This window comes from Poecilia mexicana, unplaced genomic scaffold (assembly GCF_051168715.1).
Source record: "Poecilia mexicana isolate PSO_F unplaced genomic scaffold, ASM5116871v1 scaffold_6, whole genome shotgun sequence".
NCBI classification, from domain to species: Eukaryota; Metazoa; Chordata; class Actinopteri; order Cyprinodontiformes; family Poeciliidae; genus Poecilia; species Poecilia mexicana.
Window position 1 is genome coordinate 2,973,871 of NW_028263375.1, and position 27,960 is coordinate 3,001,830.

The following is a 27,960-nucleotide window of genomic DNA, read 5'->3' on the forward strand; positions in this document are numbered from 1 at the left end:
CACATTGCTCGTTCTTGGAGGTGATATGCGGCCACCACGCCACCTGTCGTAATTTTCTACACTAGAAATGCTTATGTCAAATTTATCGATACCGAAACATTTAAAGACAATAATTGTGCTGCTATGGTTAAAAATATTTTATTATCCACACAAAATTCTTCTGCATTTTCCGTAAGAATGAAGACGTGACAATTTGATCCAGAAATTGCAATCATCGCGTCTTGTTTGTGGTTTTGCGTATGAGAGTTCAATTTTCCCAGCCGCACTTGAACCCATCACAAACTCCTGATCCGGGTTGACATCAGAGGTGAACTTTTCCTCTTGAGTTTCGACTGGAGCGACTCCGGACGTGGGATGCTTTGGGGGTCGTTTAGCGAGATAAATATGGGATGGGAGAGGCAGTTCTAACGGGGGAACATTTCCTTGTTACATGATAAGGGAGAAAAATGGAGAATTCAAGTGATTTTAACGCGACTGTTCCTTTAATTTCCGCCGAAGCTCTGCGAGCGCAGATTGTTCAAAATCCGCTCCAGGTGAGTTGGAAAAATGAAACGACTGAGCTGTGTCGAGAATTAATGGCGCATGGTGATGAATTATCAGGAATTAATGCAGTCATCTTATTATCGCGTGTTCGTGCGCTTTAAGTTTAAACTTAACTTTGTTGACTTAATGTGTTGGGGCCTCTTTGAATGAAAGTCGTTATACTATTAAAAGCCGACTTTGTCTCACAGACACAGGTTCCTACCAATTAAATTTACAACTTTAAAGGTTTAAGATATCAACACATTCAACCCATCCATCTTGTTAGACAACACGGTATCATTCCCGGTTCAGTTTTTTGGAGCTTATTAATTATTAAAATTTCCTAAATCGGGCGGAGGATTTCTCAGTTGGTGGCGCGCGCACACACCATAATGTGTGATTGTGAGGCTGTTGTCCTCGACGCGGTTGTCCCGGGTTCAATTCCCGGTCTCGGGCCATTTGCTTCTCTTTCCTGTCCATTTAACAAAAGTCTTAGACTTAGAGAAGTCTAAATATGCACTTTGGTTTTTAAATGTCAGTTACCATTAATTCAGTAAATCTTATTCTGCTATCCTTGGTTATTATATTTGATAAATCATCTTGACTAAACATTAGAATTAGACTATAGCTAAAATGTGGAAGTGTTTTCAATTTCTCGTGCATCATGATCAGCAGAGGCTATCAGGTGTTTAACCAAAATGTTGGATACAACAGTTCCTTCTGGTATAGCATTAAAATAAGTTTAAGTTGATTCCAGTATGTGTGTAGTGTCATATCATCACTGAGTTTACATTGAAACATGTGAAAATTTTACACTCAAATTCCCCCCACAAATGTTTCTTTGCTTTTAGGCATTAGCTGCCACCATGCAATCTTTGAATAATACTCTTGACTTTTTAATGGTTTCAATTAATGTTAGTTACTTCATTTTTAATAGTCTGACTTTAGCACTAGTGCTAAATGCTCCTTGTAAGCTGTGCTCTTTTAATGCTTAAGCAGCTGTTGCTAATGGACACCCTAGCTGTCTAAAACTGTGTTTTGTTGGTGTATGCTTTTGTAAAGAAATTTCAATAATTCGACGACTTTTTTATTATCTAAAACACAACCTTTGCTTCTGAAGCTTTTGGTGTAATGAAGAGTGTTGTGAACCAGGAAGCTGACAGGGCAGAGATCTACTGCTGTTGGAAACCTTTTCAACTACCTTTTAAAGTGATTGTGACTAAACATTTTGCCAAAAGCCTTTTTTTAGTCTCCCGAAATGTGACTTGCAGACTCTCTCGATCTGCCTTTTCAATCAGATCTGATATTCAGATATGCAGCCTTTTCTGTCCGTCTGTGGTAGATAATGTGTGTTTGCTAATGTCCCACTGTGTGTGTTTTTGCCCGCCTAAATGTCCTCTTGCCCTTTTCGCTGAGGCACATTCTCCTGATGCTCATTTTCCTCTGCAAAGTGTTTCTTTCTTTTATTGGCATGTTTCCTCTGGGTGACATTACCAGCGGGGGCCAGGGAGAGAAAGAGAAAGAGTGGCAGAGGAGGAAAGAGAGAGGCGTGAGTAATGAGTAATGGCTCTTGGGTGGGATGTTAGAGAATAGATCTACTGTACGAAGTCCTGAGCAGCTGCCTAATGGTCCCAGCTACCCACCATCCCATGGAACATCCCTAACTACCAGGGGACAATATCTGTCTGTCTCACTCCGTTTCATAACTCTTTATGTTTTGCATTAATATCGGCTTCAATGCTTCAAGCAACTTTAAGAGTTCACTTTTACATACCCCAATTCTCTGCCAGTCAATAAGCGAAAGTTTCCATCTTGCTAAATCTATTCAGATTTAACAGCCACTTCGTGCACCGTTTGCACATTTATTTGCCCCCAAAGCACAGAATACATTTTGATTATCTAATTGCCCTACATATTTGGAGCTGTAATTCATTTAAGTTTCTAAGAATAGCCATTGTTTATGCTTCTGGCTGATGTCTCTACTGGTTATTAGTTCAGTATCTTGATTTTGATTAAAAAAAAAAAAAGCCCTGCTTAGTAAACATGTAGTTGGGAGTTAAATGTTTTCAGAGTCTGAGGAAAAAATATATTTTCCAAGTCCACCAGGAATGTTGGTGCATAATTTCTTACAATTATCAAAACCAGCGATGACTATCAAGAGCTTGCATGTCATTACTTCCCCTTCACTCTTTGATTTGACTCTTTCATCCTACGTGCTTCTTCGTGTCCACAGCACTTAGCAGCAATGAAAAAGATCAGGCCATCCCATAGAGGGACAGTTGCCTATTGTCTTTTGACACAAAAGGCCATGCTGTCTCCAAGTCTGTCTGTTGGTCTGTCTGTCTTACTGTTGGTCAGTGTCATAGCATGGAGTGGGATCAGATCCTCTCATCTGCCTCGATCCTGTACAGTTTTACATTCAGCCACCCACTTAGTAGTAAAGGTGGGCATCTATTGTATCGTTTATCATTTATTGTGAAACATTTATCATCGTGATAAGAATTTAGATTTATCATTGTCATGATAAATTTCACTTACGAATGCTCTTTTTGCTCTTTTTTTTTCCCACTAAAGCGTCAATAAATATCAGCAAATTTGAAAATATGATTAAATTAAGTCACTGTGTGCAATTTGGTGACATAAAGCAAACTTCTTTAAGTAAGTCATGGGAATGTTTTTCAAGAACAATATTAAAGTTTGTGTTGCTATGAATGAGTTTCCATGGAGAGCCAAAGATTCCCAAAAAATAAGTAATAAATAGTATTTTTTATCATAATATTTATTATCTCAATACCACAAAATATTGCATGCTGCTAATATCACTGTGCTTGATAGTTTGTTTAATTTTTTAGACACTTGGGTTTAAAAGATCCACTTTGACTTTTCATTTGAAGTTTTTAGTCTTTTTCACACCATAGTTTCAGTCAAGAATCCCCCTTTTTGGATCATTTTTTAATTCCTCATACAAGTTGATACACCAAGATAACTAGGCTCAGATTGGAGACTCGAGGGGCCTTTAACTAGGCAGCTTCAACATGTGTGTCGGGCAACTCTCCTTATCCTGTAACACGGTAGCTGTCCAGATGCATTTAACATTTAGATCAAAGCGAAAGTGTTGTTACCACAGTAACATATTTCTTTCATTAGATAGATGCTGGAGGATTATAAAGTTGAACTGGCTCTGCTTTGTATCTTAGACATTTTTTCCACAGTCTCGTCTTATCCTTACATCTGACAACTGGGGTAGTGTAACATGATCAGTCGGCAGTAACTCCTATTTTCAGTCGAAGGTCCGTTATCATTTCACCCAGAAGGCATTTGACTTCTCTATGTAGTCATCTGCCACCATGTCAGTCCATAATGATGTAAAAACACTTTTGTTGTAAACAATTTCAGCAGTTTTCAGTTCATGGCAAACTTCAGTCTCGTTGAACATCCTAAACAATTTCTATATATCTCAGCAGGGAAGATTTGGGTGTTCTTCCAGACCTTGGCAACAAAGTTACAAATGCGACTAATTGGTGCTTATATGTAATAATATTTGAAAAGGTGAGTTTTAATGGTTCATGGACATGGCTAAATGTCAAGAATTTATATAATATTCAAGCCCAGGATGACTGAATGGCAGTTTCTCATCATAAATGTTGTTCTTGTTTAATCCATAGATTTTTATGAACATGGTTCAGGTTAAGTAGATAATTGAATCCAGCTTTATTTTAACATGTGTGTGATCTAATTTAGATGACACAGGCTGCAGTTGAGTTTGGAAATCACAGAACTAATTTCTCCTCTGCGACAATTAAATAAAACCAGCATAAGTGAACACATTTTCAGTTTCTTTTCTTTTTCTTTAATCCTGATTTTCAGGCCTGTTGGAGTTGGAGCACAGCTCACGTTTGTGTAAGTATGACTTCAAAGTGCCAGGTAAAAAGACCACTGGGATATTTGTGATGCCGTTTTAACTTTTAACTAAGCACGGGTTACAATGTCCTGCTTTGAGTAGTTTACTCTGGTATTTTATGAACCGTATTTGTAGCATAGTGGGTGGTTTACACGGCAAAAACCACCATCACTGCCACATTCATTCAGGGCTATTAGAAATTAGAAGTGCACTGATGAATTGATCCCAATCTTATTTTCATTTTGGGTGATCAGTGATTGTCCGTTTCTTGCATGTGAAACCAATCTTATCCACCTCCTAAGGCTAAGGTCAAAATCATCTGCTGTTCCCTTTTGCTCTGCCGTGAGAGAGGACTGACTGATTGCACCAGATCATGTCTGCACATGCATGGTTAACAATGGTCACTCCACTGTTACCAACTTGGCAAATTTTTTATCATATTTGGTGACTTTTAGACTAAAAAATTATCAGCCAAAATTAGAATCGACAGATCAAGCTTTTTAAACTTTGGTGATCGGCCAGAAAACTACAATCAGTACATCCCATTAGCAATGCAATAAAAACAAGAAGAAGATACACAAGTTTAAATTTATTGTGGATCTAATCTAAACAGGATGCATTCAGGCAAACCCAGCTTTTAAGTACAGTTGAAAGATTGCCCAGCATATTTGAGATGAAGACTTAGCCTTTTATTTATGTATTCAAAAACAGTTTGGGATGATTATCCTGTAGGAATACCCAATTATGGCCAAGTCTAAGAACGACAATATAATCCTCTGTCATTGTTTTCAGTATGTATGTATTTGAGCCTCCATGGTGGAGGAAGCTCAAATATAATGGAAACCAAAACCAAAATATTGCAAGAACTGAGTGTTTTTAACAGATTAGCTAATCCAGTATTGTTACTTCATCTGTCCTGTTCTGTAGGTGTTTAATCTACTCCCTTCCCACAATTCTGAGCATAAAAACATTGAAATCTTCTCCACTTGCTCCTGCTTGGAAGCAAACACCCCTCCAACATAAGGAGCTTTGCAGCGTCCTGTCTCCTGCTCTCTGTGTGTAAAGTTTGTAATGTTTGCTAAGTAATAGACCCTCCCAGTGTACCGGCCTCGGCTGCTTTGTTTGCTCTTCCTGTGACGGAAAAAGCTCTCTCTCTTTCTCTCTCTCCCTTGGTCTTCCTCTGCTGCTTGCTTTCTTTTTCCCACTTTCTCATGCGAATTTGTCTCCCTCAGTGAGTAGAGCATTAATCTTCCGCTGTTTGAGTGAGGTGCTTGATTCCTGCTGAGACCCCCCTCTCTCTTTTCCCGACTGTACTCCAAAAGCACACCTCCCGTCGACAGGCAACAAATAAACAAAGGAGAGCATAATTCGCTGTAATTAGTTGAATTCTGCTTGCTTGCACGCTTGGTATGATGGGAATGAATCCAGTAGAAGGTGAGATGAATCCCTGCTCACACTTTAAATTACTTTCTCCAGTGTGAGGTGTGTGAAATGAACTATCCTCAGGCAGTTCATCCACTACCCTAACACCTTCTCACATGCGCTCATGCTTTCAGAGGTCTCGTTCTGCCCTCCGGTTCCTCTTGGCATTAACCGGTAGCCTCTTCAGACCCCTCATGCAGTCTCTTGGAAAGCCTGACAAGGCTATTGATGTTGATTTAGTGAACAGAGTGCATTTGATGGAGGATGCCGTACATCTCCCTGTAAATCAGCAGCAGAGACACTGAAATCCTACCCTGATCTAGGGCTGCAGCTAATTTTAGTAATCGATTATGCTATCAATTACTCGATTATTTTTATCGATTACTCTGGTGATTAATTGGTGATTAATCTTATACAGATTGACACATTCTGCATATTTTTCATTTAAAACCACTTAAGCCTTTTTGTACAATATTAGAAATACATTAAAAGATACAAATAAAGAAATCAGTTTTTTAATTGGGAAACTAAACATTTTCTTGCCTAAAATCCAATAACAGCCTTCATTTAGTGAATACTTGATCACTAAGGATGCATCTCCTTGATTTAACATCAACATAGCGTAGGGCTGATCTGTTAATTTTTTTTTGGATGAACTGATTAATAATTGGATAGCAAAAGCTTCTTAATAGGAGATTTTGTTAATAGAATTTGAGCCAGATGAACTAAAACTATACCACTTAGAGAGTTCTGGGTGGAACACATTAATATACAAAGAAACATTTTCATCTTGACTGTATAATGTTTACATTTTTGTATATGGCATGTTTTGTTGTCTTAGTCCAGTTGACAATGATGAGATTAGTTGATTATTGAAATAATCGATTATAATCACAACAAACTGGTTGTGTTTATAATGATTAATCATGGTTATTATGTTTAATAATGACTAAATCACAATTAATCAATCATGTCGATATTTGATTAATCACGATTAATCATTTGAGCCTTACCCTGGTCTATCGGTCTTTCTGGCTTAACGTGGGAATGAACTGCTGCACCCCCCTCCCCACACTCAGACACTATTTACCTTGACTTGGTGTTTGTCCCTCAGGAATCTTATCAGCGCTCTGGCCATCTGCTCCCCACCTCCTCCTCCAAGAAATCCTGTTTCCCTCTCACACACTGCAATCATTGGGGCTGATATAGAAAAACAAACAGACTGATGTCTAAATCTTGCTGTGCTCTGGTGATGTATCATCCCAGCTCAGGTATGTTCCAGGTCAATGGGCTCATCATCAGACATGGTGCCAAAGTGAAAGCAGTGAGCAGGGGGTTGAAATCATGGAAGCAGAGAAAGATAAGACTGAATGTGAATTTCAGATCACCCATAAATCCATAGGGCTTAAATCATTGTTCAGGCTACCAAAGGAGATAAAGAGCACTTTCATGCAACACAGAGCAGTGGTTTTACTGTACAGCGATGTATGTTGAATGGACTTACGGAATCATGTTGTGTAATGAGGAGGTAAATCAGAAACAAATAGAAATGGGCTTTGGAGTTTTAGGGAAAGCAACGGCTAAGTCTCTCCTTGTTTCATTCCTCCTGCTGGATCCTCTGGAGTGACTTATTTGTTTTCCTTATGTACACAACTTACACAAAATGGATGGAAGTGCCTTACAAATGTCATTGTAATATTTTTGTTGGACTGCAATATTAAATAGTTTACAGTTAACTTGATACAATATTGAAACTGTGTAAAATAGCAAATAATTCTGTTTCTTTTCTGTATATTTTGTATAGTTTTGGTTTAATTACAGCTCTGACTGTGGTGCTCTTTCAACAAGTGATCGTTTTTTTTGGGAGGGCCTGTAAACTCCAGTTAACAATTAATCAGTTACTAAATTCACTGAAGATCATTTCAATTACTGATTATTCGCAATTAATCAACCCTATTTCAAAGTGAAATTCAGGTTTTTAAATGTTGAATGGCAGTAAGTTGGTGTTGACACAAATGAAGCGCTTCTACCCAGTCAGTAACAAATGTGAAATGACAAAAACTCAAAACGATGTGTAGTAGCAGCTTTGACCAAGCAGCAGTGATTAGTTTGTGATGTTCCCAGAAGGTAGTTCAGGTTTTGTGTCTTCTGGAAGAAAATGTTGCCTTAGCAGAGTCACACTGACATTGCGGTTGTCTTATTAGCCCAGTGGACCACTGAACCTGAACATTGACATTCTCCTCTCCTTCATTTTTAATCTTCTTAATCTGTTTTCTTCTCTGCATCTCCTCTCCTGCTCCCTTTCATATGCTTATGTTTTATTCCTCATATTTGCTCTGATTGGGTTCCCATTTCTAGTTTCCATCATTCAGGTTCCACCCCCAAGCTGTTTGGATTCCTATGATTCCTTTATAAAGTTTGTCCTCCCACACCCAGCGGTACATTTATGACCTGAAACTGTTTTTCCACCTGGCAGCTATTTTTCCAGGGATGTGAGAAATGTAGCACAACATGTTCTTTTTCGTTTATGAATGAATGCTGGGCTGGCTCAGTAAGCCACAGATAGATGGAGGTTTTCAGAAAAGTCATTTTTACTGCTTCTCTTAAACGTTTCTATGTTCATCAAATAGTCGTCATTTCCTAAGCTTTTTCCCATTAATACGTTTTGATGAAACAGCCTTAAGGAATTATGTTCCATTTGGTCTGTTGAATAGAAAACAGATTATCCTGAATGAATTATATAAATGTAATGGCATCATCAGTAGAGGTTTTAAAATGTAACTGCAACAGCAAATTGCTTTCGTAGTAAAATTGGTCCATAGGGAAAAATGTTAAAGAGCATTATAATATAAAAATCACTATATATTTCTGATTTCTTAAGCCTGTTATTTATATTCCACAACAAATTATTGTAATTTTATTTGTGCTTGTTGAACAGCAAAGTAAAGGAGGTGCAAAAAATGCAGGCACAGATCAGGACTTAAAAAAAAAAAAAACCATAGCTTTTAGGTCAAATTTCTACAATGAACATTAGGGGTGCTCTAGCTAGAAAAAAAGAGAGTAACTCTCTAGAAAATGCAAGGACATTTCTGAGTTTGAAAAGTCAAAAATTTGCGTGGAAATTCTCAGAACTTTGAGATTAATTTCAGGAAATTTCTAGAAAAAACATGGAAATATTTGAGTTTCAAAAGTCAAAACAATTCCCACATTTTTCTAGAAAATTTCTGAGATTAAGCTCAAAATGCCTGAGTATTTTTGTATTTACTCTTTTTTCTCTCTGTCTACAGTGGCTCTAATATGCTGTTATACATTTCTGATAAGTTTTAAACCTTTTGCCATTTCGTTAAGTTCACTTAAATATATTTCGGTTCTATAATACTTTTTACTTCTTTCGGGCTCTTAAAAAGTCCTGAATCAGTGTTTTGACCACAAGTGTTAAAGTACTAAAGAGTTCACTGACCTCCATCTAAGGTGTCGGATATCATGGGAAAACTACGGATGTGAGGTGTGTTCGTGTTTTTGTGTGTGTTTCGTGCTTCTTTGTGAACGCTGACTTGTGTGTGTTTATGTGTGTTTGTGTGAGAATAAAGATTTTAATGTTATTAAACGTCAGCGGCCTGGGCTCTACAGGAGGTTTGCACATTAATGCCTCTGAACAGAATACCAGTGGAAAGACGCTCTCTGTGGTTGTCATGGAAACGACATGTGACAGCTGGAGATGAGACTTGCAGGGAGTATTATGGGCTGTTTGGCGTTGTTTGGCAAATGGAGCGTTGCCTAATCTTCTGCCTGTTCGCTCTTTGTTTGCACAGAACTATCTCCTGGGAATCATCATCTCCATATGTGGGAATGTCCTCATCAGCGTTTCACTCAACATACAGGTACGGAGCGCCAGCCGACAGCAGTAACGCAGCACCTCTGAAGGTTTATCTCGCCCGACCGGCTTTCCTCTGATAGTTTACTCTGTTTTCGCGAGGATTTTTGTAAACCTTCCCTGAGGCACTGACCGTGTATCTCCTTTCAGGGTCTGAGCAGCAGAAAAGCTGCCGGCCTGTTTTTATTTTAAATCAACATACATGCCAATTTATCTGTGCAACTAACAGATTTTTACCAGTTAAGAAGTGATGCACAGTTGGAACGTGTTTATGATATAACTACAGTAGGGCTGCACCTAACGATTATTTTAGTAATCAGTTAGTATATCGATTATTCTGATGATTGATCGGATAAAAGCAAATGGCACATTCTATGAGATTTTTCTTCACCACTTAAGCTTTTTTAAACAATATTAGAAACGCATAAAAAGATGTAATCATGCAAAAATATAAATAAGAAAATAAACATTTTATTACCTATAGTACAATAACACAGCATTTCCTTAGTGAACGCTTGATGTTTGTGGCAAAGGTTGGAAAAACTAAAATCAGTATGTAAAAACTCAGGGCTTTCTGCTTTACTTATCAAATACATCTCTGGACTGATGTGTCAGTTTATTTTTGGAATAACCGATTAATAGATAGCAAAAAATGCTGAGTAGGAGTTTAAAAAAAACTGAATTTGAACCAGGTGAGCCAAGTGAGGAGATCTGGGTAGAACATTATATTATATTTTTATCTTAAATTTAAGTCTTTGTGTATATATATATATATATATATATATATATATATGTTCTTTCAACCCTTTTTGAGTCTATGTACTCTAGTTAATGATTAATTGATTACTAAATTGGCTGTAAATGGTGTTCATCAAGCGCACACACACACACACACACACACACACACACACACACCCTTAACCTGTTGTGCTGACTGGAGTCCAGAAACATTACTCATTCCATACCCTGGTGTTTTTCTCTTGCTATGTAACTTTGATCGAACCTGCAAGGCGCCTCTCATGCTGAGCTGCTCTCTGATTAGCAATGATAGCAGGCTGATGTGCAGAAGTTTGTGTGGTTTTTAGGAACAGGACGGAGGTGTTAAGATTACAAATGTTTTTGAAGAGGTTGCTCGTTTGTCATCATTAGGCAGTGGAAGCTTCCAAAACCAGATTTATTAATGATTGTTCAGCGTAGCGTGCGTTCGCGTCATTAGAACTGTAAAGTCCCACTTCACTGACTTACCTAATTGGTGTCATGCTTCTGCCTGGATACAATTCTAATCAGCAGAGGGTGTTATGGTGTGTTAACAGTCACATTACATCAGATCTGATCCTGTATTGTTTATTTAATTACATTTCCTTTTTCTTAAGCCTGAGTGAGACTGAGAAACTGTTGTGTGTAGTTTTGCATGCTGTGTAGCTCTCAGGTTTAAATCACTTTAAATGATGGTTCCCTCCTCCCCCCACCCTTTTTTCCTTGTGGCAGAAATACGCCCATGTCCGTCAGGCTCAGCGTGGCTCCAAGCCGTATTACACGTCTGGGATGTGGTGGTCTGGTGTCGTCCTGATGGGCGTCGGGGAACTGGGGAACTTTGCAGCCTATGGTTTTGCCCCAGCATCACTTATTGCCCCACTGGGCTGTGTGTCTGTGATAGGTGAGTCTGCTTTTAGCTTCTTTTTATTCGTCTGGAGGGCTATGAGAGAAACTTAGCTACAATCACATAGCCACACTCAGAAATTTGCAAATGTTCAAACACTGATACGCAAATCAGTAGGTAACTTATACAGGTGTATCTCAATAAATTTGAATATTGTTAAAAAATGTTTTTTCAGAAAGTGAAACTCGTATAATACATAGATTCATTACTCAAGGTGAAGAATTTCAAGCCTTTATTTATTGTAATTTTGATGCTTATATGGAAACCCAAAATTTTGTGTCTCAGAAAATTAGAATAATGTATCAGATTAATGCAAACTTTTTCCTTTAAAATCCATAAATTCCATGTTATGCCCAACACAGCTGTCTGGAAAACTCATTTTCAAAAACTGTGAATATGTGGAAAATATTCAGTGGGTATGAATAATTTTGCAAAATACTGTAAAAATGTTCCCAGAGTTTCTGCATGTTGAAATTTCACCTGGGCTTTATTGACTGATTTGTTCTAAACTCGAAAAAGATTCTTCTGGGAAATGGGCTTTAACCACATTAAACTCTCACTGCTGCTTTAATATTTCATATAATTAGTCGGAGCACTGCAGCAAAAACTTGAAATCACAGCAGGTTGCTCTGTAGCTGGACTTTAAGTGGTTCTCCCATCTCTGGTCGCTTTTAAGATTAATTTGGACATTTACATTTTATCAATGGCCCAGGAAGTCCAATTACCACCAACTGTATAAATTCTAACATTCAGCCCCAAAATGATCTCTCTTTTTCTTTTTCTTTTTTTTTTTTTTTTTTTTTTTGCAGTTTGAATGAAACATGTCGTGAACTGGGCCCAGATTCATTAGCCTGTCAAAACAGAAGCGGCTGGCCTTGCTGGCAGCTGCTTTAAAAGTGGGTTAAATATTGAACAGGTTCACTTCTCACCTGCTGCCACCCATCACTCACTGACCTGGAGGTGGCGGAGAGTCAATGATATTAAAGACAGCTATTAACCCGGTGCCTTGAACGATTTTGCCCGTCTCGCGAGTGGATGAATGGTTTTTATAACGCGCTAAACAAAACCACAAATCTTGTTAAGAAGGCTGGAGCTCTTGTTCATTGTAATTTTGGTGTTCGATTTGCTCCGGCGAGCGGCCGCTTGAAAAATGTCGCCGTCACAATAAGTGGACTTAATCGCTGTAAATCACAGAGAGCAGCAAGCTGCTAATACAGAGTTTGTCAGTACGAAGCTGACCTTACTGCAGATTCTTTTCAATCTGTGTAAAAAAACACAGGTTTTTAAATATTAGCAGAACATTCCACAGTTTGGCACAGCTGTGTGTTAAAGGGAGCTGCCAAGCTAATTAATTTACCAGAGATAAAGAGGTGCAAGGAGAGGAAGTTGTCTGCAGCTGTGGCACGCTCTGCTCTAATCGTAACTTCCACCTCACACTGACTCGCATTGGAAATGAACAAGCGCACACACACACACACACACACACACACACACACACACACACACACACACACACACACACACACGCCTCCACAACTTGTGCATACTTAAGGTGATGTGTACACTGTATTTCTAAGTTAAAACCAAAAATGATTTTGATTTTAACTCAGAAATTATAGTAGATTTAACAGCAAGAGTCAAGTTGTCTAAACACAGTTTTTTAGGTTCTGATAGCTTCTTAGGCATGAATTGTGAGTAGTTATAATTTATTTCAGTCATTTAAACAAAATAAGTTCATAATACAGAAGAAAACTATCTTCATCTATTTGAATTGTATTCATTTATTGGAGACTTATTGAATTTTTCACTCACATTTTCAAGCTAAAATACCTCATTTTAAGTTGGAGGAACTTAAATTCTTGATTTACCTTGTATGAACAAAATATCTAAACTTATCACAGTGAATTCTGCTCAGAAACATTTAGTTTGAACAGAGCTTAAAAAGGAGAAAAATATTTTCCTCAACCATTTAAATCATCCAGCTGAAACAGAAATACATGTTTGGGGTGGTAATTCCACTTTTTCTTCCCTTTCAGTTTTGTTTAAGTTCGACTTGAAAACCTCCATTTACTCAACTCAGAAATACGATAAAATTTATTTTTAAAAAAGGTAACATAACTACTGTACGTCTAGCTTTCACAAATGCACATTTAAGTTCAAAATGTAAATCTCGCTAGATTTATTTTACTCAAATGGTAGTATGCATTGACATGACTAAATATGACTCAAATGTTTTCCAGTGTAAAAACTCTCAGGTCTGACGGATTTTGTCGATCAGAGATGCTCCCTCTACTAACACATGCGTTCTCCCTCCCATTGCGCTGTTGTGCCTGTTTTCCTAGCGCTGCATGGCGGCTCAATGGGGGCTGGTGGGGGTAATACAGGCAGTGGGGGGCCTTTTGGTGAGTAAACAAGAGAAAACCGAGTAGCAGGTCCCGTTGGAGACTCAAAGGAAGAACAGAAGAAGGTGATGGAAGAGGAAGATGAATTAATGGAGTGGGACAGCAGGCAGAGGTTGGATGTGTGCTGAGGTGGTTGACAAGCAGAAGTTGGGAAGGAAGAGGAGAGTATTAGGGGAGCCGATGATGTCATCCTGCTGCCCATGCATGTCACGCCGGCACTGCGATGCTCCGTGGAGAGCAATTACTGCTGTCCTGTCTGTGGAGCTCACTCTATTAGGAATGACAGCATCATCCAAAATTCAGCCGTCCGCCTCAGATACGAAGTCACTGCATGTTAAAGAACGGGAAGACATGGTGTTTTGTTATAAAGACCAGCACAAAGTAATTGTGAAATAAAAGGAAAAAAAGAGGCTTTTTCTTTTTTCTTTTTTTTTTTTTTTTACAAATCCAAATCTAAAAAATGAGGCTTTCATATGTTTTTGGACCTCTTTACTCTGATGCTCCTAAAAAAACATCCAGTTGAGAAGTCGTACCCTGAAATCAGCCTAAATCTACTTAAAAAAAATCAATCATCTGATCTAAAATGCTGCTTCTCGCCATCGCACTAAAACCAGGGAGATGGAGCTTAGAGAATAATCTTTACTTCTGTTAGTTTTTAAATCACTTAATATATTTTTGCTCAACACCAAAAAACATTGTATCCGCCTTCCAGACCCCTCAGGTCTTCTGGTTCTAGTTACTCTGCATCTCCAGAACCAAACATGGAGAAGCATCTCAGTATCCCGATTGTTTCTCTATTTTTTCTACTATATATTTTATATTTATTTAAATGTATTCATTTATTTAAATGCACTACTTTTGAGAGTTACTTTTTTATTTTGTTGTGCTTTCTTGCACCATAAATCTGGAACCAATTTCCAGAAAACTTCAGAACTGTTGAAACACTGAGCTCCTTTAAATCAAGGCTATAAACACACCTGTGTAGATTTGTCTATGAGTATTAACTTTATTTTGCCGCAGTGATGTAATGTTTATGTTTTTTCATCATGCCTTGTTTTTTATTCATCAGATAAAGCACTTTGGACTGCCTTGTTGTGAAGTATGCTATACAAATAAACTTGAATCCAATAAAGAAAAGCATGCACTCAGTTGCTTCTCTCCCCAGGACAAGAAAGTACACACATAATAAAGGTCAACAGTTTTTCACATTTAGGCTTCTCTTGCAAATGACAGCCAGGCTTCAGTGACTCACCTCTTTATGTGTGATTCCTGCAGTGTAAAGATGTCAGACAGTGTGTTTTCCCACTGGGAGCTTCCCCATTACGACACATCTGAGAGACCGTGTACTGATCTGACACACACGCGTTCAGCAGCGCTGTCACAACTGCATCCCCCAGAGGTTCCTGTGTTGCCATATTTCTCATGCTATCAAGCAGTGCGAATCTCACTTTTTCCATGTGTTGCCATGGTAACTTGGTAGATCCAGCTGGTCCCAGAGGCAAAAGGGACAGTCCTAAACGTGCACGTAAACACACTCGGAGTGTGAAATATTGAACACCTCCCTGTTTCATCTGCATTTTAAGAAGGGTTGCTGTAAACTTAGTCTGAGTCAAAAGTCCTCTCATCTTTATGAGCATTTATTTCAATTGTGTCACAAGAAAATCTTATGAAATTTAGTGAGAAATTATCATGTATAATTAAGCTTGTCTTATTTAAATTAACGGCTCTGTCTTGGAATTATGATTTCCTAAATTTACTTTTATGATAGTATTCACAGATAAAACTCCATCATTAGAGTGTCGTAAGTGGGGTTGTGTCTGTGTTTGCTGGCATACCATCTTCTGTGAGCCACACTGTGTGTCTGACATTGAGCTGTTTGTGTTCTCTAGCAAATCTCCTTCTGGTGCTTGTTGAGCTCGTGTTCAAATGGCCCGTCTGTCTGGTTTTTGCTATTTTCAAGCAATTTTTCAGGCCGCTTCTGTCCATGTGCCACCACCTGCTCTCCCTGGCATTATTGTGACATCTCCTGACACACAGAGCTGCCGTCGCTGACTCGGCTCCCAAACTCTAACCAAACCCAGACAAAATGTTACAGGGGCAGTGTTGCATATTTTCCAGGAACATAGTGCCATTATATAGCACAGTCAAAGTAACCATGTCACCTTCAAAAATGCAGTAGATATCAAATATGACTTGAAAGAAATTTGACTTTGAAATTGGGCCTCTGTCTCTTTAAAAACTCCTGCATTTTCTGAAACTCCGCCTTCAGAAAGCAATCACAACATATTTCCTCTGTTAACCCTTTTCCAACATTTTTATCAGCAATGCACTGAGAAGTAGCTTGTGTAATGAATTCAGAAGATGTGCAGTTCCAATAGGTGTTTGCTAATTGCTCCTGGCTAGTCTGAAGGGGCTGAGTGGGAGAGTTATAAGGGAAGGCTGCTCTGAGGAGGAGCTTCATCCTCAAAGGTGGTGTTGGGTCCAGCCAGGTGTTTTGCACAGCTGATCGGTTACCACGGGAGATCAAAGAGTTTCTCACACATGCATGAAAGACTCAAATCAACACTCCAGTTATGTTTTTGATGAGGGAATAACATTATAAAATGATGTAAAGCTCAAAAAAGTTGATTTTACACAATACTGCCCAACATAGCTTCTTATGATTGTCATCGGATAAAATAAGTGATGATACTCCAGTGATCAGTCTTATACTTTATCATCTCGGGAGGCTTTATTCAACATTATACAATTAACCTTTTTTTTCAGGTTTAATAGTGATTGCTTACAAACGGCATTAGGTTTATACAGTGCTTACTGCCAACAATAAGTACCTTTTTACCCCATTTTCAGCTGCCTTAATTCATCATACCATAGATTCAGCAAGGTGATGCAGATTTTGGCTGATATTGTTATGATGGCCTCACACATTGATGCAGATTTATTGGCTGTACATCCATGATGCAACTGCAGTGGACCGATTGTCATGCTGGAGTAATCCGCTTGACATGACCCGAGCCAGCTTTGTGACAGGGTCCATTGTGCTGCTGAAAATAGCCTTAGGAAGATGCAGTGTGCTCATTTATGGATGACCAGTCAGAAGCAATGCTTAGTTAGACTGTGGTGTTGAACAGGACCTCAGAGTGGGCCAATACCACCGCTACAAGGTGAGCTGGATCCATGTTTTGCTTTTTGTGTAAGTAATTCAACAGACAGACCTAATCCAGTGGCCACTGAGTTTGAACACTGTATGAAATATACTGTGATGTAAATGGGTTTAACAAATGATGTCTGTCAGGTGTTCAGAAAGGGTAAGCACTTAGCTCAGCTTATCATTTTGTAAAGAGCCCATGTTTTTTGCAGTGCTGGGAGATATAATGTATCTAGATTGCAGTTGAATGTAATATATTTTATTACACTATTAGTCTATCGTTTGTTGATAAATGTATTATAGCTAAGTTGATGCACAACACATCATGCACTAACAGGAGCTTTTCCTTTCTGTGTCCATTTTGCCAGCGGTGTATGACTGTGTGTTCAGTTTGTCTCTTCTGGTAGCAAGTTGGGGAACCAGTGGGATTTACTCATTGTTTCTGCGTCAGCTGGTGTTGGCAACACAACCATCTAATGATGTATTTCTCTCTAATTATGTGTTCAAACACTTTTTTTGAAAATGGATGCTCTCTGTGTGTGCGCTTCTGGCTCAAAAATGTTTTCACAACATTTTTAAAAGAATGACAGCAACATTGGATACAAGATTCAGGGCTGCTTGTTGACCTCCGACCTTTCTTGTCATAATTGCGTCTTCAGGGGGGCAATGTTGTATTTCCAGCTGGTAACAGAAAATCTGTAAAAAATGTTAGATTTACTGAGTTATCTGCTAGATTTTCATCTCACTGTGTGACTGACACTTTAATGATTTCATTCAGGTTTCTGTAGTCTGTGTCCACATATGCAGCACACACACTCCCATCCTGCAAGTACATAGATTCCCCCCTGCCCTATACTCTCCCCTGTATAAGAAATCTGCTAAATGTGTTCTGGTCATTAAGCATTAATGAATTTTGACCATGAGTGTGATGTAAACTGACCTCCCGCCTGGCTGTTGTCAGACATCCTCATGTCTTCCTGCTTGTTTTTGTGTCTCGGTCAGTTTGTCTGTCCATCTGTGTTTCTGCCTCTTTACTCAGCACTTCTACGTGTCTGCACGCACATCTGTCTGTCTCGCTATTCGTCTCCGTGACAGCCAAACACCGCGAGCACCGTTCGTCTCCCTTGGTTTGGTGCGTGTCCCGGGGAAACGTTAGTAAGACTAATCTGAGGCTTAGCTCATGTGAAGCTGATTGCTTTTCGCCGTCTCGCGTTTTGACAGTGATATTGATGAGTGGTTATAGGAAAAATGCTGCATGAGATGTGACGGCGTATTTTGATGCTGGTGTTGCAGCGTCCTAATGAGCTCCATTTGTCAGAGCAGACTGACACAGTTAGTCACTCTGGATCCATACAAGCATGTCAGGCACTGAAAGAAAAAGTGGTAGAAATGCCAGCATGCTATTCATTATGTACACGTGAAGTCAAGTAGTTTGTAGTATGCGTGGTATATTGATGAAATGTACCCAAGTGACTAGCAAAGTTCTTAATGGTGTCATTAGCATACTTTTTAAATTGTGTACAATGCAAGGAAAGCACATTTGACTGACTAAATGTTTTAATTTTTTTCAGCCAGCGCTGTTATATCTGTGGTTTTCCTCAAGGAGACGGTTCGAGCTTCTGATGTAGTTGGTAAGCAAACACTTGAACTCCATACCAGGGTTATGATAGTTTTGGGTTTTTCATTACAGTAATTTTGTTGTGACTATTTGTTTGTCTAATTCAGTTAGTTTTAATTAGTCTTTAGAGTGTGCTTGCCATTTTTATTAGTTATTATTTGTCAAATATTTAGCTTATTTTTTATTAGTTATAGTAGTACTTTGTTTTTTCATACTCTGGTTAATTTTTAGGTACAGAATTCTAAAAGGTCGCAGTTCTGTGATTATGTAAACATCATTTGGGTAATGATTACTCAGCATATTTTCAAACTACCAGGCGGGTCTGTTTGTGTGGGGGGAGAAAAATCTGGTTCATGTCTGTTCAAAAGGCTAATACAGATTTATAAACATGAAAATAATGGATATTATATTCATTATGTTTTCTTTAGTTTTATAAATTCATAATACATTTCCAGTTATGTTTTTCCCTGTTAATTATTGTTTTTATGTCGAATAACAAAAGTGTTTTCTCAATTTCAGTTTGTGTTATTTTGTTAGTTTAATTTAACCTTCGCCCATACATTTGAGGCCATGAATTAAATTTTTTTTAATATTTGTGATACTTTTGGAAGAAAATATTACAAAAGTCTATTCTGGTATGTTTCCCATGCATATAGTTTTGCTTTAATACAAGCAAATACATAAAATGACTTGAATATGCAGACTTAAATTTCTAGCACTCATGGTCTATGAAAATTATGTAAGCCTTTAAGAAATGTAACTTTATGTGCAGTAGCAAATTTAAGATGAAGAACTCCATCTTAAAAATTAGATAGTGAAAACATCTGAGATGTAAAATCAAATAATTGTTTTTAGCAAAGTTGCCTGTGGCTCATTGATTAATATTCTTACCATTTTTAACAATCCCTTTAAAAGAATAGAAGCTATTTAAATTTTAACTTCTTCACATTTATTCTCTGGAATTTCTAATTACTGTTTCCCTGAGGATTAACTATGATGGTCCACACAAGTGCATTTGTTTTGGCCCTCGGCAAACAGGCTGGACAAATTTCCTTATTTATCTTCCTACTTTGCAGAATTTTGAAGGGAAATAACAGAATCTCCATTACAATCAGCATTATTGACACTCTAAAGTGGTTGCTTGCTTGGGAAAGAACATTTACTATCCAACCACTAAAAACATCAGCATGTGAAGTTTACTAAACATTACTGGGACTTTAATCGGAGCTGTGCTTTGACTGGGACACGTGTAACATCGAACTTTTCTGCAACAAAAACTCTGAGCTGGTTTGACCTTAAAGGATGAACATGTGAAAAAGCAACCATGCGCACTGTGAAGTGTGGTGGAGGATCTGTGATGCTTTGGGCTTGTTTTTCTTCAAAATCCCCTGGAAACCTTTTTTTGAACTTTTTTTAAAAGGAATTTTTAAAATAAAAATCAGGTGAACTCGGCTGTAAAACTGAAACTGGGCCACTGGCAGATCTTTCAGCATGATAATGACCAAAACATAAAGCCAAATGAACACAGAATTAGTTCATTTTATCCCAGAATTACTTCATTTTGTCCAAGTGATTCTCCATTCCAATACCTAAAACCTGTAGAAAACCTTTGGATTGAGCTGAAGAGAAAAAAGCAAAAGAGAGGACCGGGAGAAATGTTCAAAGAGGAATGTTCAAAGGTGTCTCTTTCTCTGTGTGTGTATGTCTGTCTTTGTGTGCTCTAACATTTTGACGTTTTAAGAGAAAAAAAGTGCAGTCCCACTGTTAAAATGGGATTATACAAGAACTATAAGTATTAATACCAATAACAGAGCATTTTTGTTATATAAAAAAACTTAGCTTTTTTGCCTCAAGAAAATGAATTTACTCAAAGTAAAAGTAGATTTTTTTAATTGATGTTTTTAGGCTTTTGACACATCTTTATTACAGGTGAAAAATGTACATACTTTTAGAATATTTGCAAAAAAGTGTAATTATTTTGTCTTTCAATTGTTGACTGCATGTGCTTTGCTCAGATCTAATCACAATGTTCAGTGTTCTACAACAATATTTTGAGCATGCTGATACATGGCTTGATTGTCATGGCTGTCACAATGACGGGCGTCACAGCTGCTGAACTGGAAATCCATATCAGCACCACACAGCTCTGTGTGTTGTTGCTTTCCCAAATAAAGCAGCAACAGCTTTTGTTTTTTTTGGGGGGGGGGTTAGTCCTGTAATTGCTGCATAGCATTCAGCAATGATTTGGAGACATTTTCATAGTAAAAAAAACCAAAACAAAACATTATTTATAATGAGAGGTATTAACAGAGGCCGGCTTTGTTTTCAGTAATGTGCTATGTGTAAAGAGGTAAGCAAGCCAGAACAAATTCATTCAAAACACACAAACCAGGAATGTGCTTGGTGAGATTAGCTTCATTGTTTCCTCCGTAACTTTAACAAAAGAAGAATATGAATGCTATAAAAGATGCTGTCTAATTTGATTTTGCAGCTGATGCACCAATCAGCCTTCTCAGGACGAAGACTGACTTCTGCAAATTTTATGGAAACAGTTTCAGATGAGTTCCCTCTCTGTTCCCACACAAAGAACTTGACTGGTCTCTCCTGTCTCTTTCTCCCACAGGTGGCAGCCTGGCCATAACTGGAACGTACCTCCTGGTGACCTTTGCCCCCCACGCATCCACACACATCACAGCTCATCTGGTCCAGTACTACGCCATCAGCTGGCACTTCCTTCTTTACCTCGTATGTAACTGATGGATGGCTGCAGCTGTGTTTCCATTATAATTGCATGTAAAAATGTGTCGATATTCCACCAGTGTTGCAAAAACACAATTTTGTGTTTCCATTGAATAAAAAACACAATTATAGTCAGTCGTGTATAAGTTTGTCCACAGGACATGCTCTTAAAACACATGCCGCGCCATCAGCCTCCAACTACTTCCTGCCATCTTCTTGCTTGTGGTTTGCGCCAGTAGCAACAGCTTGTTGTTGATCATGACTTGTATGGTGTGAAAAAGGTGTTTCCATTGCAGTTTTGCAAAATATGCCAAATCCAATACAGCCAGAAAAACCGACTGATCCTAGTGCAAAAAGTTATTTATTTATTTATTTATTTTTAATTTGGGGGTTTTTTGTTCGTTTTTTTTTTTTTATTGCCGTGTTCCTTTTAAACAAATTTATTTTTGTAATTCCAATTTGCACAATGAAAGCGAAGGTCTTGACAGTTTTCTACATGACACATTGACAAAGTTCTACTAATAGCCTAAAACAATTAAACAGCCTTCATTTGCGCTGTCAAATTGCAAGGCTTGTATCTCTGCATGTAGCTGAGTAAACTTTCTGCATCCAGTTTTAAACTGTAAACCATGCTGCACCATCGGGCTTTAGAAACTTAACTGCACCTGAAGAATAACCAACTTCAGAGATGAGCCTAACTCAACCCTCATTTCTGTTCAGCACCTGCTGTTTTTCTCACTGTTCCTGGACGTGTGACATTTGAAGAATTTATTCTTTAGTCTTACTCTTAGGCCTGTCACAATAACAAACTTTGCTGAGCGATTGTCTCAAAATTATTGCGATAAACAATAATATTGTTTCAAGGCCATTTTATGTCATTACCATTACACTAGTAATGGTAGTTACTAGTAGTTTATCTGGACATGTACCTCTGTGCCTGGTGATAAACTTGTGGTTCACTGTCCGCTCGGGTTCGGAGCAGCTACATAACAATGTTTGTTTCGTTATGTAGCCATTATAATAAAATGGCATTATAATGACATAATGCCATTTTATGTCATTACTATTACACTAGGCAATGGTAATGACATAAAATGGCCTTGAAACAATATTATTGTTTATCGCAATAATTTTGAGACAATCGCTCAGCAAAGTTTGTTATTGTGACAGGCCTAAGAGTAAAACTAAAGAATAAATTCTTCAAATGTCACACGTCCAGGAACAGTGAGAAAAACAGCAGGTGCTGAACAGAAATGAGGGTTGATGCAATCACATCCTGACAGAAATAAATACACTTCATTTTCAAAAGAACACTTAACACTGGAACTAGTAAACAAAATAAACAACCAAAAAACAAAAATAAAATGGACTCTCAGTCTCCGATATAAAAAAATGCACTTGAATTAAAACTAAACAACATAAAACCAAAGTGGAAATAAAAACAACATCCAACCAAAAGAGTACAGATTATAAAGTCTGTTTTCTATATTGCCCTTCAATAATCATTAGATTTAAATAGAGAAGATGGGCAAATCTGACTACCTGATGCAATAGTTCACTCCTCCTGACGCTAAGGAAATGAGGCGGGGAGGGTCAGTGGAGAGCAGCGGAGTTGAGCCTTTTCATCCAGTGTCATCAATAGAAAGGGAAGAAACGATGAAGCCGATAAATGAAAATTAGGTCGATAATTTTCATTCACTTTGCGATTAATTGATTAATTAATTTGTTTGTCGCGACAGGCCTACTTATCCTCTGAGAGCATTGCTACTCCTCCATGTTCTGCCCTCGTCCCGTTTCACCTCAAGCAGCGAGGGCACAAACATAGCTGTTGCCATAGTGATATATCTGGAGGACACAGCTGAGTTGGAAAAACAAAAACTACTCGACTCTGAAAATGATAATGCTGGCTTGGCATGTGAACTCTTGACTTTGTCTAAAAACACTCCAGAGATGCTGTTCAAAGTGAGAGTTCACATCCTGCTGCTGTCCAACTGCCTCTGGTGCTCTGCTGTCCGTTCTTAAAGTGGAACCACTATTTGGACAGTTTCCTTTTAGCTGTTGCAGAACCTGGAGACTTGCAGAATACAAATACAAATTTTAATGTTTATTTTTATGTGGTAGACAAACCAAACTGAAGGAATCTGGTGTTGTACTTAACATTTTCAGGTTAAGAAGATATAAACTTGCCATGGAAAATCTCCTACATCCATCCACTGTCTAACACCCTTATCCCATGTGGAGTCATAAGAGATGCTGTTTCCAGCGGTTGGAAAATCTCATCCTGCAAAAACAAAAAAAAATACAAAACGTCTCGGATGTACACATTTGTGCCATTCTGGATTTGTGGTCAAAGGGCCACAATAGGCCCCTGGGCCTCAGTTTGGACACCCCTGCTTTACAGCTAGAACATTTTTAAACCTTTATGATGACTTTATGATTGATTGATGCATTGAAGCTTCTGGATTTTAAAGTGGAAAAAACTAAGTACATTCAAGGCATATGGATATTTTTGCAGCTTGGTGTGTGTGTGTGTGTGTGTGTGTGTGTGTGTGTGTGTGTGTGTGTGTGTGTGTGTGTGTGTGTGTGTGTGTGTGTGTGTGTGTTTTGACAGATTGCTCCTGTCATCACTGGTGTGCAAAACGGAGCGCTCTTCCTCATTACAGGCAGTGAATTAGTTGTTTCTCATCAGCTGGCAGAGTGGCCGCCTCCAACCAGTGTGGGATTAATTGTAGCTGGTGATTAATCGGAGGAAATGAAATATCATTGCTGACTTTTGATCATTAGCAGAGGTTATCCCTTCTTCTGGTGTAGAAACACAGTTTGGTTGGTGTGTGTGTGTGCGTGTGTGTGTGTGTGTGTGCCATCAGTAATGACCCGGGTCTTTGGTAATCCATTTCCACATAGAATAATTACATTCTGGAATGAGCTCTTTATTTAACATACATGCTGTGGCACCAGGATGGCATTGAGAGACATTTTAAAGGTCAGCTTGGCCTTTGTTCCCCTCCATGCAGCTGCTGTGCTCCTTTCTTACTGCACCTATTAAATCTGTGTTTAGTCGGGAACGACTGAATGCCGCCGGACTCACAAGGACAGCTCCAAGCCCTTCTCATTAAACACAAGAAATTCATCTCTTTTTTCTTTTTTTTTGCCACACACACTTATTTCAATTAAACTGTCGTCCTCTGACTGTGTACCATTTTCTCCCAACGATAAGACGACGAAGGAAAGTTTAATTTCAACTTTCTGTTTCTGAGCAAATCAAATGAACATTATTATCTTGTGTGACCCCTCTTTCTTTCTCTCCACAGTTCATCGAGGTCATCCTGTTCTGCATTCTGCTCTATCTGTACAAGAGGAGGGGTGTGAAGCACATTGTCATCGTGATGCTGCTGGTGGCCTTGCTCGGTACGAACACATAGGAAGCGTCCAAACGAGGGCAGAGGTTATGGATTGAGCTATTTTAAGTAAGCAGAGAGGTTGCCTTGTTGCCAGGCTACCAAAAGCAGACCTCTGCTATCATTTCTAGTTAGAGATTAGTGGAAAACTATGTGGAAAAACATTCATTCACACTGGCAGAGATAAATCGCCTCCGCATGTCTTCTAACAAGAACAGGAGAATTTCTTGAACACAAGTCCAAGAAACTCTGCTTTTGACTTTTGTGCCGTTGCAGCCTCCCTTACGGTCATCTCGGTCAAAGCCGTGTCAGGGATGATCACAGAGTCGATAACGAGCCAGCTGCAGCTCATCTACCCTATATTCTACGTCATGCTCGTCGTCATGGTGGCCTCCTGCGCTTTCCAGATCAAGTTAGTCAAGGTTTACTTTCGCCAGGCTTGGTGTAAATGCTTGTTTGTGTCCTTGCTTAAATCAGCTGTGTTCACAACAGGCTAAAACGCTTTTGTGGATTTCCAGCTGCAAAACAGAGAAAATTAAATCATTAGTTTATTACTACTTACAATGTTTGGTTTCTTCTCCTCAGATTTCTCAATCAGGCAATGAAAATGTTTGATGCCACAGAGGTGGTTCCCATCAACTTTGTGTTTTTCACTGCAAGCGCCATTGTTGCAGGTAGGCAAAAACACTCTTGATCTTTTATTGAAGGAAAAAAGTAAGGTGATCAAAGAGAATGTTGGAAAGGTGTGAAACCTCCCTGTTCACTGCATCTGTCAGCTGTATTTGGTGGCATGGCCTCCTTGTTTTCAGGCTGCGTGAAGCCACTTTGGTCCATCTGCAACAAGAAAACTTCAATTCAGTTCAGCTCAAAAGTACTTCATCAATGCCAAAGGGAAAAAATAAACACATGGACAAAATTGTTGACAAAATCAAAAATGGTCACTGAAATAACTTAAAAGCTCTGCTGCTGAAATCACCACCAGCAACTTGCATTTTCACAATAATCCAACCTGCTGATATGTGGCATATAGATACAGGTATAACCAGAACAGAACATTAAAAACATTAGTTTGGATAATAATGGCATTAATCTTATTTCTCTTCTGCTTCTGACATTTCTGCTTGTGTCCTGAGACATTTAAGAGTCTAAAACACATTTCAAACTCGAGGCCCGGGCCCCAAATCTGGCACGCCCTCGCTTTTTGTGTGGCCCTCAGGGCTCCTCCAGACACAAATTACATCAATAAATCCTTCCAGTTTTTTGCAATTCAGCGATTATGTAAATTCACATAAAATCAACAGATCCCCGCAATTTTTTGTGGTAATGCATAACTTTGACTTTATTGGAAATTTTCAGCAAAAATGATCAAAAACATTGGGTTTACGTGACTAACTCCCACCCATAAGTGTATTTCAGATATTGCAAAATAGTATAAATATTGCAAAATTTCTTGCAAATATTTTTAAATTAGCACCACAAAATCTATGATCCATGAAATAAAATCACAAAACCAATTGCGAAATTCTTTAGAGACTGTTCAATGTGAAAAGTCGTTCTGTATTATTTAATTTCAAGAAATACTTATCAAATGCAGAGATAGTTATTTATGAATATTTCTAGAAGTTTGTCAATTGTTTTTATCATCATATTCTGCTTCAGCCGGCCCCTCGAGAACATTCATGATCCTGGTGTGACCCAAAATGACTTTGACGCCCCCGGTCTAAAATGTTCCAACGATCCAAACCTAATCAATAAGAAACACCAGCCTGATGTCGTTTTCCAGTGTTTTCCTCCATCATGTGACAGGTCTGTCACAAGTTGGACCTGGAAGAGTCTCAGGATGTGCGGTTTGGAGTCACCCTCACCTTCCACAGCTTTTTGTCTAACCATCGCTTTGTCTGCCCACACACACACACACACACACACACACACACGATTGACTCCACGGAACAACAAATTGCTTCTTTATTTTCTATCAGCAGAGAAAGAACATCCGTGGGTGGATTTTGCTCTTAAGATTAGTTTAGTTCCACAAGGAAGAAAATGAATGTTTTGTTTGTATTTTTTTAACCTTTTAATTGCCACAGCAGTTAATTTGAGCTGGTGAAATGCATGAAGAAATGTTTCTGCCTGCCTTTTGGCAACTTAAGCAGATGCAGGATAAAAATGTTTCTTTTTTTCTGGGTGATCAGCATAGTAATTATGAGTTATGACTGCTACCAATCTGTAGAAGCACATTGGTTAATAATAGAGTTCTTATCTTCCCATCATATGCTCATATTTGTTGTAGCTTTATATCTGAGCACTTGAGATAACTTTAGTTTTTTTTGTTTTTTTTTATGTTGCAGGGATAATATTTTACCAGGAATTTGAAGGCTTGGCTTTGTTGAATATTTTTATGTTCTTATTTGGGTAAGTGTTTTGCAAACCCCTAGTTGTGTTTTCTTGTGCTACAGTAGCAGCAGGTGCTGGCGTTAATCCTCCCTGAATCTGTCTTCTAGCTGTCTTCTGTCCTTCATCGGAGTTTTCCTGATAGCCAGAAACAGACCAAAGATAAAGCAACAAGATCGCACTTTTATTCCAATGGATAAGATTCCTGGTAAGTTTTGCTCTCTCAGATCAGTCTAAAAAAAACAATGTGATATCAAACAGGCCAGTGAGACAGAATGGGTTTAGCAGCAGGGTCTCACCTAATGAACTGTGTCGTCCATGTTCACAGGGAGAAGGAACACAGACAAAGTGCAGCCCGAGGCAAAGACCCAAACATACGGATCACTGGCAGCCAAACTCATGTGCAACAGAGCCGGCCAAACAGACGACTGATAGGAAGCCTCTCCATCTGTCAGGACTGCTGCTTTACCCAGTTTGGGAGTGAGCTCAGATTTTGCAGGGCTCAACAAAAACGGCACAAATCTAGAAAAGAAATGTTGCTCTGTATAATCGTCACCACTATCTGGAATATCCTGATGAGGAAAGATGATTCGGAAATTAAATTAAACTCTTCATGATTGCACTAAAATGTCAGACTGATCTTATTGGCTGCAATAAGATAAAAAAAGAATATAAACACATTTTTGCAGACCTGACATCTCAGTAGTCTATGAATCAAAATAAGTGCACTACTGCCCTCTAATGGTGGGAAAAGAACTCCTGATTGCACTTGTTATCCTTTAATTATCAAATGTAAATTCACTTAATTTATAAAGAGAAAAAGTAAATTCTAGAGTAGTGTCTGTCTTTTTTTTTTCTTTACTTGTGTAATGTAAATACTTTGTT

At 38.5% G+C, this 27,960-nt stretch overlaps 1 protein-coding gene across 2 annotated transcripts; it reads left to right on the forward strand.

The window, feature by feature from the left end:
* The first annotated feature begins 256 nt into the window (after nt 1-256).
* nipal2 (NIPA like domain containing 2) lies at nt 257-27,907 on the forward strand. 2 transcript variants are annotated; one of them, XM_015006939.2, is made up of 12 exons: nt 257-533; nt 4,390-4,422; nt 9,658-9,726; nt 11,208-11,376; nt 18,501-18,560; nt 21,171-21,292; nt 24,598-24,694; nt 24,961-25,096; nt 25,270-25,358; nt 27,033-27,096; nt 27,186-27,283; nt 27,404-27,907. In XM_015006939.2, the coding sequence occupies exons 1-12, from the start codon at nt 447-449 to the stop codon at nt 27,505-27,507; spliced, it is 1,128 nt and encodes a 375-aa protein (XP_014862425.2). In that variant the 5' UTR covers nt 257-446; the 3' UTR covers nt 27,508-27,907. The 2 variants fall into 2 exon arrangements, with proteins under 2 accessions (XP_014862425.2, XP_014862426.2); XM_015006940.2 differs by lacking the exon at nt 4,390-4,422 and having other exon boundaries at nt 259-533.
* Nucleotides 27,908-27,960: the final 53 nt, after the last annotated feature.